Genomic DNA, 23,156 nt, shown 5'->3' with positions numbered 1-23,156 from the left:
GCTGGGGTAAAAAAAAAGTTTAACCCATCCTTTAGGTTTAAAAGGATTTGCAGAGTTAAATTAAAAGATTAGGAAGCACTATAGGGTGTACTAAAAATGACTGAGATTTAAAAAGCCGATTTTAAAACAGAAGAAGTATCATGGTTTGCAGCCCTCACTTCAAGAAACTGGAAAAAGCTTAAGAATTTATCATGACTAAATTTTGAAGTTAACAATAAAGTTCCCAAACAAATGGTATTAATAACTTAGAGAAATTATTAAAAATATTTTTACAAAACAACTATTATTTACAGCAACAATGTGGTACAACCTGAAACCAAAAAATTAACAAGGGTGCAAATATTTCAGTTAGAACACTTAACATAGCAGCAGAAAACATTGTTTACAGTTTTTTTCAGTCAATAGATCAATCAGTTAAAGGGTTTTGTTATTTGGACTTTGTTTCTTAGGCAGGATGCAGTTTACCCTACACTTCTATGCCCAGGGATTTATTTGGTATGGGTTTAATTGATTTTACAAATTGTTGATACTTTTTGGAACACCTGATAAGCATAAATCAAAATCTTGCTGGCAATTGTAGAATCACTAGATTTCTCTCATGATTCTGCAATTGCCAATAGTTGTTTAAAAAGGAACAAGATGGAATTAAATGTCAAAAAGGAATTCTGTTTTAAAAGAACGAGATCTTTTAAGTAATACCTGATTAATTTCATCAATACATCTAAAAGGCACTTCTGTGAGTTCTTGCAAAGAAAGAATGAAGATAATAGCAGCAACACTGCACTCTCCACCACTATGATGAGTGCTGGACAATTCCATAAATGGCTCATTGTCTCGGTATTTCAGTGTTATTTGAAGACCATACTTGGGAAAATCATCCTGTAAACAATTTAAAAGAAAACATTTAAACAAACCTGAAGAAATTTGCTTTTTTTAAAATAACAATAATAACCAAATAGTTTTGACCAATAAGCTTTTAGAATTAAGTTTATAAAATAAATCATAATAGTTAATTTTACACGAAATCTTTATGTAAGAAGCACCAGAAGGGTTTCGGAAAAATAAAAAAGCATGATAAAAAATATTTTTGTGTTTTAAATCATAGTTGAAGAGTCATTCAAAACGTTATTAAATATATTAGAAAAACTGAATTTAATGGAGAGCATTTTGTACACAATTACTATTTTTGTAAAAATATAATTCTATTTTATGTAGATGATAGATTGTAATTTTTGCTAAGAATGAACACACTCAAAAACAGATAATAAATTAATTAAACTCTAAATTTGATATTTTAGATGTATGTGAAGATAAATAATATTTGAGTTTTACTTTTCCAGCAAAAAGGTGCACACTTTAAAATTGATAATGGAAATATTTCATAGGCATAGAGTGGTCTAGCCTAGTAGTAATAATCCTATTAACAACATGTTTTATATTTTTACATAAAGTTTTAAAGCAATTAACAATTTCTTAATTCCAGCAAACTTAACATAAGAAATTGAGATAAACAGACCAAATTGATAACTATACAAAACATAATATCCCCCTTAATAATTATTTAAATAATAATTTTTGTTTGCACTTTTTGAAAAATCTGCATTGCCAATACCTTACCTGAATCTTAATCAATTGATAAATTTAGAGTTATATGCAGAACCAAGTTACATGAAAATAAAGAATTATCAAATCAGGTGAGTGGTTGAGGATTTTTTTCTCACATTAATCAGATTTAATGAAAGGTAGAAACATTGCTCAGTTCATTACTAGTTGATTCACTACTTCCAAATTAGAGTAGCGTTAACACATCAAATGTAAATTTAATAAAGAATAAAGGATTTAAACAGATGATATTATCTAAATATAGAATTACCAACAATAAAATTTATAATACAAAATCATAATTAAAACATACGATATTCATTAGGAGCATAATTATTGAAAAAGGTAGGATAATAGAAAATACTTAGTATGAATTACCGAATCATTGCATGTATCTAAACTTATTTCGCCTGCACATTTGAGTTGTTTGTAATATTGACTGAACTTTCTATTAATATTTCTGATGTATTTTGATAAAGAAGGCAGCCATTCATTCCTCTTTTTATCTATATCTGCTTTCAGTTCCCTCAACTTGGTGTGAAATGTTTCAATATTTGTCTCTATTTCTGCAATTCTCTTTTTTCGTTGTGTGTATTCATGTAGAACCTAAATTTAGACAAAACTGAATAAATTTGCACATATTTGAATGATCTAAAAAGAGTTTTTCAAAATTCAACAAAATAAATCTTAAGTAAAAAGTATTAACAGATATAAAAAAGTTTTATGCATTATGTAATAACAGCAAATATATTTTACTTAAATATAATAGTCTAACTGAATGGAATTTTGTAGACAAAAATCAAGCCTAAAAATAATCGTTTTTACAAAGAAAATTTACAGGAATAGAAGTCACAAATTAAAGATACAGAAAAATTATGCATGGTGCATAGTCAAATCTCTCAGCAAAAAATAAGCACCTTTTAAATATTTTTTAAGCACTCAAAAAATATTTTTAGGTGAAATATATATTTACAAAATGCAAAATAATTTTCAAATACTTTACATGAACATGATAAAATAACTAGTTTCTGACCAAAGAACTCTTTTCTTGATTATATTAGCCATTATAAAATGATCAAGAGATTTTTCGGTTCGATATCAGAAGGTGGAAAATGAAGCCTGAAATTGAGAATATTTGCAAAATGCAGAGAGTGCAATAATCTCACTGAACCCTGTTCAGAAGACGCACATGCGAACTCACGAGTATTTCATCAAACATGTAAAATTATTAGCGCTTTCATACTGTATGGACCGACAGTATGCCAAAATGAATTATGAAAATATCGAACAGAACAATGTGAAAAGCACGCTTTTGCATGAAAATCAACAGGAAAATTTTAATTTTTGATTAAGCACTTTTTAAGAACACCCAATGAAAAAAAGCACCTTAACGGCTTTTAAAAAACTAAAATCAAAAATAAGCGCTTTTTAAAAATGCTATGCACCATGAAAAAGCAAATCATATATAAGTACTAAATTATGCATTTAAGACTTTAAACAAGAGTTTAAAGATAATTTTAAAATGCTTTTGTTGAAAATTTTCAAACATACAAAATTATTTTTTTAATATTTAGTTGTTATAGCGAATATTTGATTGACTTTACACAATTTAATATAAAATGAATGATATTATTTCACTCAATTACAAAAATAAAATTCCCTAACAGGACAATTTCAAAAAAATCTTGGTAGACAACAATTTTCAATAAGTAGTAGTTGTCATGTCTGTCATTGATTGTGACTATTACTATGAGAGGTAGTAGTAACATAATTCTTTTTCAATTAAAAAGAAATCTAAATTTGCAAGGTTTTCTGGATAAATTTCAAGAAAAATTTAAATTAATTTAAGGGTAGAAATTCTGAAAATTTAATGACTGGACCTCAAACCAGTGACTAAAAATATTATTAGTCTACACATATTCACACTGGTCCATTTATATGCCTTTATTAGATTTTTTGTTTAAATCAAGTTATTAAGTTATGAAAGTGTATTTAAATGAAACATAACACTAAGAATGTCATGTTTACATTTATGATGATAACACAGGCCAAAATAGTTAACTAAGAACCAAAACAGCATATCACTGGTTATATTGATTAACAGCCTGGGAGACTATTGACAATTATAGTGATGTCAGAGTCAAATTTTAGTAGTCCTAGACTAATGAACCAGCATTAATTATGAGCCCTAATATTTCTGCTAAACACTATTATTTATGTAATACCGCCAGTCACCACTGAAGCCAACTGGTTTCTTTATTTGTATTCTTAAATAAAATATTTAACTGTAAGTGTTAAAGAGACATAAGGAAAAGCTTACTTTAAAAAATTCTACTTACTGCTTCATTCTCTTCAGAAGTTATTTCCAGTTGTGCTTGAATACGGCTGATTTCTCTTTCAGTTTCTTCTTTAGTTTTACAGCCATAATTATTTAATAATTTCTAAAAATAAATAATAATTTTCTTAAAAATTATCTGAAAGAAACAACATAAATAATAGATTTCATAATGTCAACAAATTCTACTTGGTATAGAGAGCGACCCTGGTGGTCTGGGCAAAAGTGGCCATTATAAGTGAGTGTCCAAAAACACCATAAAATTAACTCATAACTAAGAAAATATCTGACCAATTTTAAACAATGCAATGCTTTAATAAAAATTTGGTAACTAACAGAAAAATTGGTAATAATGAAGATGTATGTGAAAGTAACAATTAACCCCTTCCTTCTCGCTCCCGTGAAAATGACGGGGTGAGGTTTTGCCCTCCATTTCTCGCTGGTCTGGGCAAAAGTAGCCGTTATAAGTGATTGCCCAAAAACACCATAAATATTAACTCATAACTAAAAAAATATCTGACCAATTTTAAACAATGCAATGCTATCATTTAATAAAAATTTGGTAACTAACATAAAAATTGGTAATGATGAAGATGTATGTGAAAGTAGCAATTAACCCCTTAGATCTCGCTCCCGTGAAAATGACGGGGTGAGGTTTTGTCCTCTATTTCTCGCTCCCGTGAAATTTCAGGGCTGGAGTGTTCAATAGTAACGTGTCAATAAGAATAAAACGAGTTCATTTCTTTGCCCGGAAAACACTTTATTTCTCATTTTACACACCAGAAGGCAGTACCAGGATACTTTTAAGGTAATTGTAGATAGTTTATTTTAAACTAGATGTCAGCACTAATCAAATACATGTATTTGGCAAAATAGGCACTTTTATGACTGTTTTCTTGAAGATTAACCAATCGTTAAGGGGTTAAAATAACACTTCAAAGTGAAAAATGCTTAAAAATAATTTACCGGTTTAGGGCAGCCATTCCCAATAAATAACGTACTTTAAGATAACTGCATAGACCACATGGACAAAGTAGGAAAATAACCACACAGTTGGACTTACATCTCACAAGAAGAGAGAATATAATTTTCAAACAAGAAAAGTATGACTGACTAATTTATTCAATCCTTTGAAAAGAAAATTATAGATTATGAATGTCCATATATTACAACCAGCTAGGTTTCAGAATTAGAATTTAGAGGGTCATGTCACTTTTCTTTCATTCACAGAGGATTAAAGGTGTTTTACATTTATTGTGTGGTAATATCAAAGAAAATAAAGGTTTAAATAATTTCTTTTGAAACTTTTAACTGGTTTTTCTAAATTTAATGACTTAACTTTCACAGCTTGGAATGAATGAACAGATCAGTGTAGACGTTCTAATGAACATTAAAATAACATTGCGTAGATGGATTAGCAAATGGGACTTTATGCAGCAGTTGTGATAAGGAAAGAATCATTTAATGGTGAGTTATGCTAATGATCATAAACTGTATTTTGTATTAATTAGAAGAAAAAAAGTAAATACTTTTTGAAACTAAGTTTAACTTTTGATGACTACTAAAGAATAATAGAGCTGGCTTGTGCAATCACTACATTGCCACAATCATAGTGTAGGTTACAAAACTGTAGAATCTTTTCCTTCATGACCTTTCGGCCTACAGTGGGTTGGTTCAAAAATTCTTTAATTAATGAATAATTTTTTTTAAAGTATAGGAATGATACAAGTACAAGACAAATATTGATTTTTTTTTAAAAAAAAGGTGATTTGGTACTTCACATAATATTCTTCTTCTAACTAGATAAAGATTGGTTTCATAAAAGCTTGATCAATTTTTTTAAAAGCTCTGTTATGACATGCTCTTTTCTTTCAATTTGTAAAGAAAATTTAGAGGTAATGTCTACATTAAAAAAAATAAAAAATATTTAATACAACGCTGTGTTTACAAAGAGACATTTCTTACTTTCAATAAAAAAGGATTATTAAATATACGTTGATAAGAACTATCAGTCGTAATCGACACACTATAGATAAAATATGGAGAGACACTCTAGAAAAGATATAAGAATCCAAAATGAAAAAATTTTCATACTCCTAAGTTTTTTTTCCCTTCCTTTTTCTTAAACTTATAAGCTGCAATCTCTATAAAGGTATTTTTATCAGATTTTTTGAATGAATGCTTAATTACCTCAAACTAAGCAAACACACTATTACTTAGTGTATTAGTTTTGCATAACAATCTTAATAAGACTCTACTTTTTCAGGGACTTTTCAGGGTTTAGTGACTTTTTTGTTACTTTTTTCTTTTTCTCAGTATTTTTTTACATGGTTCTTTATCACAATGTTAACTGTGTCTTACAAAATATTACAAACAGTTGAAGAACTTAGAGAGGAAAAGCAGGTCAGTGACATTTTAGTAAATTTGATTAAATAAATTTTTGACCAAAACTGCTTTATAAAGAAAAATTTTTCTTAATTTTTGTCAATAGATATATAACTATTTTTGAAAAGCTAAACTAAATACACATATATTTAGGCTTATATTCATGAAATAAAATTTAAGCAGCATCAATTTGGAACAAATTGGTATCACTTTTCAAATAGACTTGCTATCAGAGTGCATAGTCAAATTTTTCAACAAAAAATAAGCACCTTTTAAGCACTTTTCAAAATTATAATTCATTTAACTATTATTTAAAGATTGTCTCGAGTGTTTTTTTTAAATTTTTTTTGGTTTAAATAAAAGTTATTCAACAAAACATTAAAAGAATAATATTATTGATCATACGGAATTTATAAAGATATGTAGAAGAACGTACGGAATTTATAAAGATATGTAGAAGAACGTACAAAGATATGTAGATGAAGCAAACTAAGAAAACTTTAATAACTTCATATTACAAATTTTTCTACTTGGTCCAGTATTTCTTTAATGAAATGATTAAAAAAATTTGAATAATTTTGAAACGTAAATATAATGAGTATTGAATCTAAACAATATTGCCAAAAATAAATTATTATTATATCACTCATAATATTTAACAAATTGAATTTTTTATTTCAGTTGTTTTTAAATCAAATCACTAAGAAATGAGTTGTTAAAGATATTTGAAATGAAAAATCTGAATAACATGTTATTTTTTTGTTGCATTTAAAATAGTAAAATCCCCTCATTTAACACTTCTTTAAAATCTTGCTCCTAAACATTGATAAATTTAAAAAGCGAAATTAAAAGCACTGAAAATTATAAAAATAATAATACAATAACGAAAAGTCATAGGTAAAAAAAAAAATAATAATAATTAAGTTAAAAAAAAGTTTGAAAAATTTTATGCAATTAGTGCACAGCCCATCAGGTAAATATCTCAATTGATTCTAATCTTCATTAAAGTAGTTGAATAAAAGGGAGAGGGAAATTTTGTGGGTGATGAAGCTTTGTGACTCTTGCCTGTTCTGGGAACCCCCAAATGAAAATACATAATTACAATGGCACTTCACCAACAACGAAATTAACCAGAGAAATAAACTGACAAGAATTCTGTAATTATTTATAATTAAAAAATTCCTTTAAAAAGCGCTGATTTTGGTTAAAATGTTTTAACATTTTATTACATTCACGTAAACCTATTATAGGATAGAATAAAAGGACATTTATTAGTTTTAATACAAAAAGTATCTATAGCTGTTGCTGCTAATATTTTTAAATAGCAGTTTTATACAAAAAAGAAATTTTTTTATATCTATAAAAATATTTATATAATTGTCAGGCATTTTTTCAATCATGGTAAACCTCAAGATCATAATAAATTGCTCAACTCTGATTTTTTCTTTATAATTTATGTCATCAGCATAATTTCGGAACTAAACAATTACTTCCGATAATTATTATATGCAACTTTTTCATTTTTAGCTTTTTAACTTTGATTCTATAAGACAAGAGAATTCTTGCGAAAAGAACAAGAAAAAATTAACCTTAGAGAAGATTTTTGTTAAGCAATCTCAAATCAGCATTCTTATAAAATAGAAAAGCACGTAAACCTATTATGGTTAGCTCAATACTAACGGAACTCTGATCAGTCTCTACTAAAATATACTTTGCATGAGCACAACAATCTCTGGGGAGGGACGTAACAAAAAAATTTAACAATCTATCTCTGCGATTTGTTCATATGTAGACTTGATTTGAGAACTCTGACCTTGTCTGATTTTTACGAAAAGTTGCCGTAAGTTTTGCCAAATATTTAAGATATATGCTCAACATTTTGGTAATACATTTTGGTCAACGCAAAATAATAAACAGACCACCCTGAATAATTTGATCTAATGATTGGATTTTTACATTCCAGGACTCAATTTTAATGGTGCAAGTAATCTTAGTGCAGACGATATTTTAAGTTACGAAATCAGACACAAAAACGTACTTTCCCTTAAAGGTTAGAAATCCGAATCCGTTGGGGGGAAAAAGTATGCTAATTCAAAAAAAGTATGTTTTTGTGTCTGATTTCGTAACTTAAAATATAGTCTGCACTAATTAATCAGAATATTTGAAGTCAATCCCTTGAATATTTAAAATTGAGTCTTAGAACGTGAAGATCCGATCATTAAATTAAAATTTATTCAGGGAAGTCTGTTTTTTTATTTTGTGCAATGTACAATACATTTTAAACATTATTGATAAGCCCTTTGTTATTCAAATGTTAGAAGTAATAATCTTCGTTAAAATTAATAATCCAAAGAAAATTTTAATTGGAAAAAATTCTTTTTCACTTTTTAATTTTGTTTTATATTTATTCTAACTAGACAGAATATCTATAACTAGTAATTATAATAAACTAGTAATTATTTTGAACATTAGAACAAAAGTTACACTCCTTAACTCCTCCTTATAAGGTTTCTCCTTATTTCTCTTTCATCTAATTTAAATTTTCATGATAAAATAATAAAATATTGTAATATAAATTTAAAAAAATAAAAAATAAAGTAATATAGAATAGATAACTCCTAATACTCCTTCAAACTCCTAGTTTATTAATCTTTGATGCTAAGCGAGTGATTTTCTAGAGATGTTTGATGACTAATTCCTGTCAAGTACATTTACTTGTTTGACATATTTTACCAAACGTTCTTCCATTCCAAAAACACTCAAATATTGTCACTTACTTCTTCATCCACTGAGATATTGGGAATTAATAAATGAATGTTATCGAATTAAATAAGACTAAAATATGAACTTTCCTGAAGAAATCTAAATTAGTTCGAAAATGCCACTTACCTGCTTTATCCACTCAGCTTTTCAGTTAACATTGCATTGTGTAATGATATAACTAAAAGATTGTAAAAGTTAAAATAAATAAAAAGTTTTAAATCATTTTTTTCTTTGCTTAAATGAGAGAAGATTTCTTTTAATTTTGTTAGATGGGACAGGCAGCCCTGTATGTACAATGTGCCAAAAACAAAACGGACCACCTTTATTACCTATGGATCTAATGATCAGTTCTTCACATTCTAAAGCTCAAACTTAATGGTTCAAAGGGGTGACTTCAAATGTGCTAATCAGTTAATACAGACGATATTTTAAGTTACAAAACCAGATACAGAACGCACTTTCCCTGAATAAACATACCTTTTTTCTGAGTGATTCTGATTTCTGATCCTCAAAATATAGGGAGTAACGGCAAACTGGCAAATATGGTCCCTATAGTTAGGTCAGGAGAGTGATCTTAAGTTTGGACCTCATAATGTAAATGCTATTTCTTGCGTATTTCGTCATATCTTAAGAACCTTTTATGCGAAATGAAAAATTTTAATTAATATTTCCTATTATTTTATTTAATAATAGTCCATAAAATTTTGAATTGTAAGGTATACAATTTTTACATCATTTTAAAGTAAATAATTTAATATGAAAAATACAAAATTTGAGAGAAATCGGTTGAATAGTTCCTGAGAAATCAAATTTTAAACATACGACTTTTTTAAAATTGAATCAGGAACTACTCAACTAATTTGTAAGACACTTTAAAAAAATGTAAAAAATTGTATATCTTACAATTAAAAAAAATTTCGACTATTATTGAGTGAAGTAATAAAAAGATAAAATATTTAAAAAAAAACATTTTTCATGGAATTATCTTTGGATAAATGAATCTCATAATTGCGGGCAAATTTTTTTTCAATTCGTTTAAAAAGTTCTTGAGATATGGTGAAATATCCAAACAATAAAATTAACATTATGAGGTCCAAACTTCGGATCGCTATCCTGACCAAACTATGGGGACCATATTTTCCAGCTTGCGGCTACCTCCTATATTTCGGGGGTCCAAAATCTGAATCCGTCCTAAAAAAAGGTATGTTCATTCTGAGAAAGTGTGCTTTTGTGTCTGATTTTGTAACTCAAATATCATCTGAGCTAATTACTTGGCATACTTTAGGTCACTTCTTTAAACTATTAAGATAGATTTCTAGAGAGTAAAGATCTAATAATTAGTAAAGTAATTCAGGGTGACCATTGTAATTAGGTGTTACTTTCACATGTTATTTATCAGAGCTACAAACAAGAAAAATTTAACATTAGAAGAAAAAGTTTATCTAATTAATGTAGCAACGGAAACCTAGAACAGAGATTAGGATTAAGTAAAGACCAAGCAAGTACTGTGCTAAAGGAGAAATAAATAAATAAAGTATCATAAACTACTAATTTATATGAAATTTTAAATTCAATTTGTTTTTTTCGGTAAGAATAAAAAAAACTACTGTTCCTGTAAATGGATAATTAATAATAAAAAGGCACAAGAAGTATATGGAAGTTAGACACTACAGAAATTTAAAGTATAAATTATTGGCTTGACAAATTTAAGCACAGACATGACATTACATTTAAAAATATTTGCAGGAAAGAAAAACATTAGATACATAGAAGTAGCAGACAGAATTTAAAATGTTTGTAAGCTCAAATTTCTAACTAAATTACATTTTTTTTTAATTTTTTAGAATAAAGGACAACTCTAATACTATATAGAGTGGAAAGTTACATATCCAGAATCGTCAGGACTTCTAATTCTGAAAAATAGATTTTTCCAGAATTCTTTAATTTGCTTATTGAAGTAGAATAAATGTTTAGCTATTGGAAAGCAGCAAAGGGAAATAAAGAAGAAAAAAATATTAATACTTTCTTTTTAACATCGCAAATGTTAATTATTATTATTTTTTTTAAAAAGAAGAGAGACTTGTTTATTTTGATAGTTAAAAATGTCCTGCAAATAAGAATTAAGGATTACGTATTAAGTAATGGTCAAGTAATATATAGTTAACAGCCAAAATCATTTAATGTTGAATATCTCCAGGGCTGATTACATAATTTTTTTTCTCTACAACACCACTGAAGCATATGCAGAGTGACATGCAGGTACAAAAATAAATACAGATATGTTCCAAATTTTGCTAAGTTCTCAGCGAGAGCAGCTAAAGCATATCCATGCAAGCGTTTTCTTTAACATGAGTTTATGCCCCTAAGGTTAAAATATTTATCTTTTACTTCAATGTGTATGACCTATATCATCTACCTTAAACAAATGCATACATTTCCTCACTCTAAAGGTGGCCAGGCTTTTGAATTTTCAAGGTTCAACCCTTTTTAATTGGTAATGTAACTATAGTTTTAAACTCCAATAATATGCGTCATTAAAAAGAAATGTAACATTTAACAAGGACATTTACCTTCATTAAAGGCTTTGGTAAACTGGGAATAGAACATTCATCTAGATTTCCAAATTTATTACATTGCAGGGACACAGAATCATCAGAACAGGATAACAGTTTATTCGTGAGAAGAGTATCAGACTTTACATTCTTGTTTAGAATCTTCAAGTATTTAAAAAATTAAGTTAAGCAAACAAAGCAACCATGAACCCATAACAAAAACATTCACAACAAAGTCCAAGCTAAGCAAATTTTAAAAGATAAATTTTTAGAATTCATAGCACAAAACATTTTGAACTCTGAAATTGAATTAATTACTGATTTTAAAAGAACAAAAGCCAAATTGGAGATGTTATACACAAACTTAAGCAACATTCTATATTCAGTGCAGCAAAATCATACATTTTTTACTACTATGTTTTTATTTACTTGCTTTCGTGTGTGCGAGGGAGTGGAATCTTGCAATAGACATTTTGAAAATTTTCCAACTAGATGGAACACAGAAATTTTAAATAGAGTTCTCTTTCGGGCAACAATCAACAATGAAAATTTAAATTATCACCAATGGGAATTTATTTATAAAGAATTTTAACAGCATTCTGTCCAGCTAGAACATTCTAATCTCAAATGGTATATTGCTCCTGTTAACAAGCTTCAATCATTTCACCTGCAGTTTCATACCTGATGACAATACAACTTTTTCTAAAATGTTGAAAGAAAACCCCCGACACACAAAAAAGCTGCTTCGAAAGACACCAACAAAAAAAAAGTAACATGGGAGTAGTGTTACTTGTGCCTGTACTCTAATAGTGTGTACTCTAATTCTCACATGCTCCTTGGGTAGTGCTTAAAGAGTAACTGCAGCCCAAACCATATGTCTTCAGCAAATTATGATCCAGTCTCATTACCAATCCAATTCCCATGGATCTCCCCAACAGGAGAGGAAAAATAAATCTTAAACATGTGACTGTTTGCCCATCTCTTAGCAACAATACTCATTCTTTGATCATTCACAACTTTCACATGAAGGCTAGTTTGTACTGGGATGTTAGAAGAAAAATGGTTAAAGTGGCCATTATGACCTCAACGTAGGTAGGAAAAAGAATATATTAAAATAAAAATTCTAAAAACAATGTTCTTCAAATGGATTAAAAAAGAAAGAAATAATTCCATTTTTGCCACACTTAAAACAAAAAGGGACAGGATATCACATCATAATAATTACATAAAAAAAATCTCAACCTTTTGCTCATTTTCAAAACACTCAATGTCTACCCCTTTGGGTGTTTACTATTTTTATTAATACTTTAAAGACAAAAATAAGACTCAAGAGGATTGTTTCATTTTTTGTCAGGTTCATGTTCAATGAGCAAAGCACAGCAAAAAAATGAGGCACACTTAAAGAATGTAAATGCTTAGCTAAAATAAAAATACAGATTTTATATAATATCATTTTATGACATGTAAAGAAAATTAATAAGTAATTTTGATAAAGTCAATGTATAAATACATTTTAATCCTACAGTAAATGTTATAGATGTTTACTAGTTACAAATATTCTATTAAGGGGCAAAATAATTTTTAAAAAAGGAACAAATTTTGTTTATTTTTCTATGATTACAAAAATAATTGCTACTTAACAAGGAGATATTATGTCACAAAAGACTTAACTATTTTGACAGTAAATTACCTGAGATCATATTCAATGCTTAAAAAAAATAATAAAAAAAGAGTTTGCAACTCAATAAAATTTAAGAATACTGTACTTATATGGTACAGAAAATAAACATACCATTTATTAGTTAAAAATACTAATTAGAATAAATTTCTATCACATTATGTAATATATTATTATGTAATAATAATGTATTACATTTCACATTTCAAATCCTCGAAATCAAGCAGTTCTCAATATTTTATTATGTTTAAGTATAAATTTTAGAATACTTTAAATTTTAATTTGTGAGCATGCCACAATACAATTTATATTTTCTAAAACTACTAGTCTCACATCAGTACAAGTGGAAAACACATGAAATGAAGAAAATTAAGCCCTCCTAAATTGTTATGTCTACCATTATTACAAGAATAACAAACCTTCAACAATCTTTGGGAGTACTGTACATAAACAAACAGTAAATAAAGGCTTACTTAAACTCTTACAATTATCAGGAACATAAAATTTCATATGCAAGTCTATAGCCAGTCTTAAAGGAGGAAAATTAAAAACATAAAGAAATATAGCTGTCAATTTAAGTATGACAAAAACAATACTCCAGAACTTGAATACATAATTCACAAAAAATAGAAGAAAGTCAGCAAAATTTATTAGTAAATATTGACTTACAGCTTGTAGTTCTTGTAAGAATCCTTTAATTTCATTATGAAAAGCAAATCCCTTTTCTACAATGGCTGCTCTATGTTGTTTTAATTTTTCCAGATTTCTCTATATAATTAATGAAATAGTTAAGTATTTTAAGTACTGTATCAATATGTTCAAGAGAATTATTTTAAAACGTTGATCAAAAATTTTTCATTAACAATAATTTAAAAATATATAAAAAAAATTAAAATAGATTTGAATAAAATCAACATTTGATAAAATAAAAGAGTCTGAAGAGAAATATGAAAAAGCTTAAAATGAAAAATTAATCAGCTTGATAAATTAATTCAAGTTGATTAGATCGTATGTGCCATACATGAAGAGATTCCAACCTCTAATTAAAATATTATGAGAAATCTTTAATGAGTTTTAATATTTTTCAGTAGTTGGATTAAAAGTCTATTTCTGCAAACTTAAAACATAAAAAACTTCAAAAAAATTAAAAAAAAATTTTTTTGAGGAAAATTAAAAATAGAAATCTTTCATAAAAAAAGAGACTTATTTTACATAATTCATAATTCTTAAGAAATTATATTAAAACTACGGGAAATCTAGCAATTTGAGTTACTGTATATTATTGCACCCCAACAGTTAGGCATTGTGTTCTTTATCATTATTTTAATTAGAATTCACTTATTTTTCTCAAAAAATAGTTAATTGGATAACTAATTGTTATTGTAATATAGTATGAAACTTTGCTTAGCATGATAAAATATATTTAATTATTTATTTTTAAGTTTATTGGTAAGATCTGAAAGAATTTGAGTTAAGCTTTATTTTTTTATTTCAATATTATTAGTCTTTTAAAAATACACCATTTATTTTATGATTTTTTTTTCTTCAAAAATATCTGAACATTTAATTCTCCAAGCGTTGAGTCCCTGTATAAAATTGTATTGAAATTTTCCTGTCAAACACTAATTTTTCATTGAATAACACAGAGAAAAGTAGTTTTAAGAAGCTGGCAAGCCTGCAGTAGATAGTTTTGAAAAAATCCAGGACTAAGGCTCTAAGGGTTAAAAAAGAATTTCTGTGGATTCCAACAACAATTCCAGATAATTTGTCTTTCATCAGATAGAGACTTCTAACATACAATATTGACTTGTACAAGAGTGTTTATTTTTTAAATGATTGTATGTATTATTTATTCTTTAACAATTCTATGCAGTTCAAAACACAAAAATTATCATAAAACGAAGTTATTTTGGACAATTTTTATGTTGTTTTTTTTTACCTCATTTGAATTGCAATATAGCTCCAAGGATAGTATTCAAAATAATACTGTAAATATGTAGTTCATATGAGATTTGACAAAGTTCATAACAGACAGCAAAACATAATGCAATTAAATTACCATTTTTGTAGGTCAATAAGAATAAATTAGCATAGAAATGACAACTCAGGTGTCACATTTTTCCAGATATGAATCAGAACAGCATTTAACACACACACAAAATATATACAAATGTATGTATACTCAAGGTTCGTAGAGGTAAAAAATAAAAATCAGCATAACATTTCACAACAAAAAGAATATTTTTTGTGCAATATACACATACTATTTTTAAGAAGAGGAAACAAAGAGCTAAAAAACAGTGTTGCAAATTGCTTTGAAAATTATGTTTCATTATGTTAAATACTTAATTCATTTTCCACAATATTATTTTAAAAAAAACAGGAGTAACACTGAAGGTTTTTAAAGAAAAAATTAAAACAAAAACAAGCTGAAACAAAATGATTTTAAAAACCATGTATACGGTGTACATCGTATTGTGAGCAATATTGAAACTTGAATTTTCTGGACCTAAGTACAAAAGTTGATGCCGTTACATTTTTTAAAAAAAAATCCAAAAGATTCTTTTAAAATCACTGTGTGTTAAAATATGTTTAAAAGAAAGAAAAAAATAGAAAAAATATTAAAAATCAGGACAAATAAGGACAGAATATTTTATTTTAGGAAAATGTGGATGAATACGAACCCTGGCTAACTGTTTCAATATCAAATACTGCTTATGAGACAGACAAAAAATTTGAAAAAAATTATTGAACCGTAGGAAACCATTTAACTTTAGGAAACAAGAAAGGCGCAAAATAACTTTATTGCAATGACTAGGAATTAAATTTTGTGATATTTCTGGACTAAAAAAAGCTACCTTTATTCTCTTAAATAATCTATATGGTGTACAAAATTTATTTTCATTAGTCCTTAAACAATTTGCTACAAAATGAGATTACATGATTTGTACTCTCGTCTCTCTGCAAAGAACATAGACCACAAACAAGATATTGTTTTTGGACTAGCAGTTGCACACAATTAAAGATTTATTATATAAGTTTAGAGGAAAGTAAGGGTGGGGAGTTCAATTGTAACAGCAAATTAATAACATCCATATGAAACACTTTTTAAAACTATATTGTACTTTACTACCTCATCCACTGCGAGTTGTTCTTTTTTTTCTTTCAATTGTCGTTGAAAAGTGAATATACTTTTTTCAAGCAACTTTGCCTTCAAATTACTAGTCAGTCTCTTCTTTTTACACTTTATGAAGTCCTAAATATATAACAGAGGATATTAAAGACTCTGTTGACAAATTTAAGATCTAAATTAACAGAGATGTTATACATGTATTTAAATTCTGAATACTTTAATAAAAACTTTTTCATAAAAAAGAAGATAGAATTATTGTTACAATAAAATAGTTAATGCCTACAATGTAAAAGTCATATATCTACATATGACTTTGGATAAAGATAAATATTCTATTAATATTTTTCCAGATACCAACATTAAACATAAAATTAAGTCATAACTTTACATAATAGTATTACCAGGCATGAAAAATTAATAGCACAGTAGGGAACCGATTATCCAGAACGATCGGGACCATCGCTATTCCGGATAACTGATGTTTCCCGTTTTCTGAATCGCTACAAAAAGCCGTTTTTTTTTATCGTTAAACCCAACTAAAAAAAAATATTTGGAAATAATCTTAAAACGAAGAAGAAACGATGATTAATGATTATTTCCGAAATGATAAGGTAAACCTTTCAAAAAGGAAAGAAAAATCCTAAAATTTTATGAGGAAAAAAAGATTTTCTTTTTTAAAAATGGCGGGAAAATTTATCGTATTTCATTCTGGTTTTTTGGTTTTCTGATTTCCGGATAACGGGTTCTGTACTGCACAGGAAAAAAAATTAGTATACTACAGGAATAGTTTAAAAGTACCATTTACTTTTCACAAAAATTTTTTAACATCATAAAATAAAACGACAGAGGAGAAAAATTGTTCTGAAGTTGAATATGAGGATTAAAAAAATTTATATATCATTACTCATAAATTTATGCAGTTTAAGATCTTAAAATATTTTAACTTAATACCCTTATCTTCAAACTTTAAAGCATACTTAACATTTAAGTAATAGTAAACAATTTCAATCGAAAACATGTTAGTTAAAATTTGCGTTTAAATTTTTAAAAATGCAACAGTTGTAGTATAATAATTTTTTAACTCAAAAAGTATATTGTTATGCCTTACTAGCTTCAAAAATTGTGGTATAGAAACATTTTGTTATTTTCAATGACAAACGTTTGAAACTGTATAAAATATCAAGACAACAAATCATCTTTAGCAACAAATTACAGTATACAGGTAGCCACAAACAATTAGAAAAAAAAGTTATCTGACTTTTCCAGAATGATTTTATTGAGTTTCCCCGAAACTATTCTCTTAAATTTTATTAATAATTTTTTGGTTATGTCATACTCTTATACAAAACACTTGTAATTAGAGGTGAAATTAAAAAAAAAAAAACAATTCAAAGAATTTTTCGAATATTTTTTTTTTTTTGAAACCTTAACGGTTTAAATTTAAAATAATTTTACCTATGAGTATTTTAGTTAAATTTCAAATATTTTCTATGACCATCCTAAATTTTAAATAATATTTTTTTATAAAGATATGAAACTATTTTTTTTCTCTATATTTAATAATAATAGCACCAGTCTTAAGAAAATGTAAATATTAAATACAAATAAGTTTTACCACTAATAATTCATTAAATTTCTTCAGAATGAAACATTTTTTAGAGTTTATTTCTTGAATTTTTTTCATGAGAATTATTTTCTCATCTTCTTCATTTATGATTTCATCTTTCTTTCTTTCATAAGTCTCTGTTTTTTGTACAAGTTGACGTTCATATGTATGATGTTCTCTCAATTTCTCAACAACAGCTCTCTAAGAAAATAAAAAATACAACAATAAAATATATTATACATACAGATATAAACTTAAAACTCATGGTTGCCACTTAAATCTGGAAAACAATTGGTTTTCCCTGTACATATTATAAAATAAATTAAGTATTACAATACATTAAGAGGAAACACACCATTACTTTGCTCTTGGGTGAGCTTTCATTACGATAACTATACTAGCTTTAATTGCTGGAACAACAACATAGTTAAAACAGCTTAAACAAATATTGCTAAAGTAAATTATGTATAGTACGGCTGAACTATCATTTTTAAATATCCAATAGATTGCGCTTTCTAAGGTCAGCATTCTTTTGAAAACGAAAATAAGAATTGAAATTTCCTGAATTTTCTAGTTTGTAAGGAAAGATTTAATATTCCCTGCATTTCCCCCATTATTTTTGATGGTTTTTAAATTCCTTGTATTTTCCAGGTTCTTCCTTCTGAGCACCAACCCTGAAATTATAAATCATTTAACATTTTTTTCATAGTAAAAATAGTTTTTACAAAAAAATTAATTAATAAAATTTTTCTAAAATAAAAATAACATTCCAGCATTGAAGCGGTTCCATTTAAGTTGAATCTTCAGTTAGTGAAGTCAAAATTGTGGTTTCCACTACATAATTTATATTAATTATAATTAATATTAATTATTATTAAGAATACTTAATGCTCCGCACTCAATGAATAAGAGGAGAATATGTTTTGCCTATTTGCATATTTTCTCAGTCATTTCTGCAAAGGTATGGTTCTTTTTATCATTTTTTCCCAAATAATATTTAAATCCAAACTGTTATTCTTCTGATTCTAAAATGGTGCCACAATCCAATGTAGATCATGGCCATCTTAACATATTTCCATCAAGACCTTTTTTTTTAATTTTATTTCCAATGAGCTGCACAATCAGTCTTGCCGATGAGCAGACCTAGTGTGTTCTCCAGAGGTGATATCCACTCTTTCAGGACCACCACAATGGGTGAGACACTGTTGGTCATGTTTTGGATGTCTAGTTTCTGCCACACTAGATGGCAGCACCGAGACTCTATTCGGATGCTAAAGTGCACTAGGAATTTAATTTTGCCAAAATGCCAAGAGCCAATAAGACACTCCAGGGATCTTTTACATGCCGCATAATCATACGACATGGCCGCTGAGGATTTTCTGCATCCCGAAAATCCGGTGTCTGGGCCAGGGATCGAACCCGCAGACTTGGGCTCAGAAGGCTGACGACAAACCAACTGCACCACCCAGCCACCATCAAGACCTATCTGCCATAAAAACCTTTTTAACATATCTGTTTTCCATTTTGATGAGGTATAGTGCCCATTTTGATATTTGTATTTTAATAAATTTCACAATATCTGGTTATTTATATCTCTTACTCATACAGTTACGAGTCGATTGTTTTATGCCAGATACCATCAATTTGTATTCCTTTTAGAATACATTGGAGTATTTTTTCCGTTCCAAAAATAGCCAGTATTTCCTAATCCTTCAGTCTAGAGTCCATGTTTCTGCATAAGTTAGTATTCGTTAATTTATGCAATTATAAAGCATAAGCATAAAGCATTTCATACTGATCAGATATGATTTTAAATATTTTTAAGGCCATAAAAACCTTCATTCGACACATTCTTTTTCGCACCTCAGATGAAATATCATTAATGATGTTCATTCACCTACTATCATCCAAGTATATAAACTTTTTCAGGCTTGGAAGTAAATCTAATAAGATTCCTGTAAGAATATGTACTTCTTTTACCATAATAATAATAGTAATAAATAAATAAATAAAAAACGAAACTTAAATGGCCCAATAAGTCTAATTAAGCCTTGCATCCACACCAAGAAAAAAAAATCAATCTAAAACCTCAGAAAAAAATATATATAATAATTTGACTGCTATTCTTCTTGTAAGCCCTAACTTAGTATTCTGACCCCCCGATGTCTTTCTAATCAAACTTAATAAAATACAATCTGCTACCAACAACTTTGTGCCTCAATGCATACATTACCCCTCAAAACCCCAATTTAAATTGCGTGATTTCCTGACATTATTACTTTAATTACAGTTTCAAGTAATAGCAGTTTTTATAAATTTTCAGGTAACATAATTTTTTAAAAATAGTTATTTAATTCATTTTTTTTTTTTTAAGAGGGTTTCAAGTAATTGCTTTTTTTATAAGGTTTAAAGTAATAGTTTTTTTCTTCATTTTTTTTATAAGATAATAGTTTTTTATTTTATTTTTAACAAGGTCTAGTTAGGTTACAGCTGATGGATGGATATTTTGTAAAGGGCAAATAGAAAAATATATTGTTTGTAACTTGTCTCTTGGCCACGATCTTATATAGGATTGATGCTTTTCGTGGGACATAGGTGCAGAGTCATGCACTTGCGTTGTTGTTGGAAAAGTTTTAATTTAAAATTGTGAAGTTAGTAAGATTTATTTTTCATTTTTGAGATTTTGAAATTTTATTCATTACAATAATGATTTTAGGGAGACCAGAAAGTAATGTCGTTTTGGTGATTAATTCGTTAGCCTTAAAAACCAATAAATTTTTTTAGATCCATTTTCAATCCGGCATTGAACGGTTGTTGCTAACGAGGGTTAATACAATTTTGATTAAAAATAAAATCTTGATATCAAATGCACAGAAAGGACATTAATTTCCAGTCCTAATATTTGCAGTGTTTTTAATAACATGTCGAAACGAAATTAAAAATTACAAAACTGATCCTGTCTTGCTGATAATGCTAACAATAATAAAATCAGATAAAATTTTGAATCACACGAAAATTATTAAAATTAGCTAATATTTTTTCATAAATAAGAGAAAATATAATTTGATCTTAGTAGTATCCTTAATTCCAAAATAAGCAATTTCTTTGTTGAGTGATACTTTATCATCAAAAATTTATTAGAACAAAAAACATAGAGAAAATGAAAATCAAAAATCCTCGATAGCAAAGAAAGAGGGCTTTTAAATAGAGCTAGCTGCTTCAGACATCTTTCCCAGGGGCTTAAAGCAGGCTTTGTCTATATGTATGTATATGTAGATATTTATATGAAAAATGACCTGTAAATAACACTAATAACAATGCAAGAACTAAAAATGCTATAAAGCTTACTTTTTTTTCTCGAAGATCATTTTCTTCTCTTTCACGTGTTTTCCTATCTTCATGTAACTTTTTAAGTTCGGACGTATAACTTTCAAACTCAGATTTCATAGCCTGAAAACATTACCTAGTTTAAAATATGAACAACGTACTGAATACTTAAATAAATAAAATAAAAATTTAACTATGCTTTAAGGCAAAGCTATTTCTAGTTTCTTTATCCTATTTCAACAATATGTTCAGTTGGATTTTTCACATCTATACTGTCACACAAACAATACTTTTCATAATTAATTATTAACTTTGACTGTAACATGATATGATTTTTTATTTGACTTAAATTATTATTTTGACTTGATTTATAATAATATGAAAGCAATGAAGTAGCACATTATTTTATTTTCAGCTATATAAACATGATGAGGAATTTAAGAATCAATCTACAGTTTTATTGCAATTTTTTACAATTCTTCTCTTGTTATTTCTTCTTTTATTACTTTTTGAAATTATTTGTCAGATTTACTAAATGGTAATAATGCATTTTCGAAATTAATAATGTAAATGTAATGACATTATTTATTGCACTGATGTTCATTAGTTAAACTTAACCATGGGTGCAAGTTGGAAAAAAGGCCAAGACTGAAAATTTTTTTGACTGAAATACCTAACATATACAATACCCCCTCGACATATGCAAACTATCTAAGAAAGCTTTACCATAATACATCAAGTTTAAATACTGTACAAAAAATATTTATTCATCTGTCTTTTGATAAAATAACAACAGGACATAAGAGAGTAGACCAATAACGTAGACCTAAAAAATATTTTTAGGGACAGAAAAAAAAAATTTCCGATTTCCGTCATCGAGTCAGTCTTGTTTCCGTCTTACTTCCGTCCGCGGACATTTTCGAAAGACGGAAATCCGTCCTGGGGACGGAAGACTTGCACCCATGAACTTAACAGAGAAGCTTAACATATAGTAAATGTACATAATCAAATGTATCTAAACTATAGCCCGCAATAGCAGGTCTAAGTTGCCAAGTATTTGGCCCATCACATTTCGATTGGATTTTTTTAATGTGAGAAAATCTTACAGAAAAATAATCAGAAGAAAGACAATATTTTATATACAGAATGAAAGTGAACATTTTAACTTAAATAACTGATAGGAAATTAGTTTAAAAAATGTCATGTTACAATAAGTAACATAATTTGCCAACTTACAATAAGTGACACACATTGAAGCCATAAATATTTCACTACCTAACTAGTTCCAAAACAAAAATTAGCACATATTTCTTAACTAGAGAATGTTATTATAATGAGCTAGCTACTTAGCAAAACAGTAAGAATACACAAAATGCCTTATCAAGCAACAATATAATAATGTATAAAAAATACTTAAAATAGTTTAAAGCTGTGAAAAAATAAGCATTTTTCAAAAGCTTCTAAAGCTAGGGAAGCTCAGATGACCCTTTCTTGTAGGTTTTGGCTCTTGGGACTCAGTGGCAAAGTCATTGTGGCTCTTAAGGTAGAAAATTTGGAAACCCTTATAATAAACTTTTCATAAATTCATTTGAATTTAATTCAATTTTTTTCTCTTCTTACTGCACAAAGTCATAGTTACACTACAATTGTGTTAGACTTCTTATTTTTATCTTTTCCAAGGTGAGGAAAATTTTCGAAATAGATTGAACTTAAGATTGAAATCGAATAATGTGTAAAAAAAATTTACTAACTCTATATTAAAGATGCTATCATTT

The 23,156-nt window shown here is 27.6% G+C and overlaps 1 protein-coding gene across 1 annotated transcript in view; it reads right to left on the bottom strand.

The window, feature by feature from the left end:
• Positions 1–23,156, bottom strand: part of LOC107447099 (structural maintenance of chromosomes 5) — a gene marked incomplete in the record, with an annotated part of 61,206 nt that overhangs the window by 4,322 nt on the left and 33,728 nt on the right. The window contains 8 exon segments of the mRNA XM_071179083.1: positions 700–879; positions 1,981–2,208; positions 3,942–4,043; positions 11,656–11,799; positions 13,985–14,083; positions 16,449–16,571; positions 18,064–18,255; positions 21,403–21,504. Coding sequence (XP_071035184.1) covers positions 700–879; positions 1,981–2,208; positions 3,942–4,043; positions 11,656–11,799; positions 13,985–14,083; positions 16,449–16,571; positions 18,064–18,255; positions 21,403–21,504 — 1,170 coding nt within the window.

This window comes from Parasteatoda tepidariorum, chromosome 1 (genome assembly GCF_043381705.1).
Source record: "Parasteatoda tepidariorum isolate YZ-2023 chromosome 1, CAS_Ptep_4.0, whole genome shotgun sequence".
Lineage (NCBI taxonomy): Eukaryota > Metazoa > Arthropoda > Arachnida > Araneae > Theridiidae > Parasteatoda > Parasteatoda tepidariorum.
This window is presented reverse-complemented; position numbering and strand designations above follow the sequence as displayed.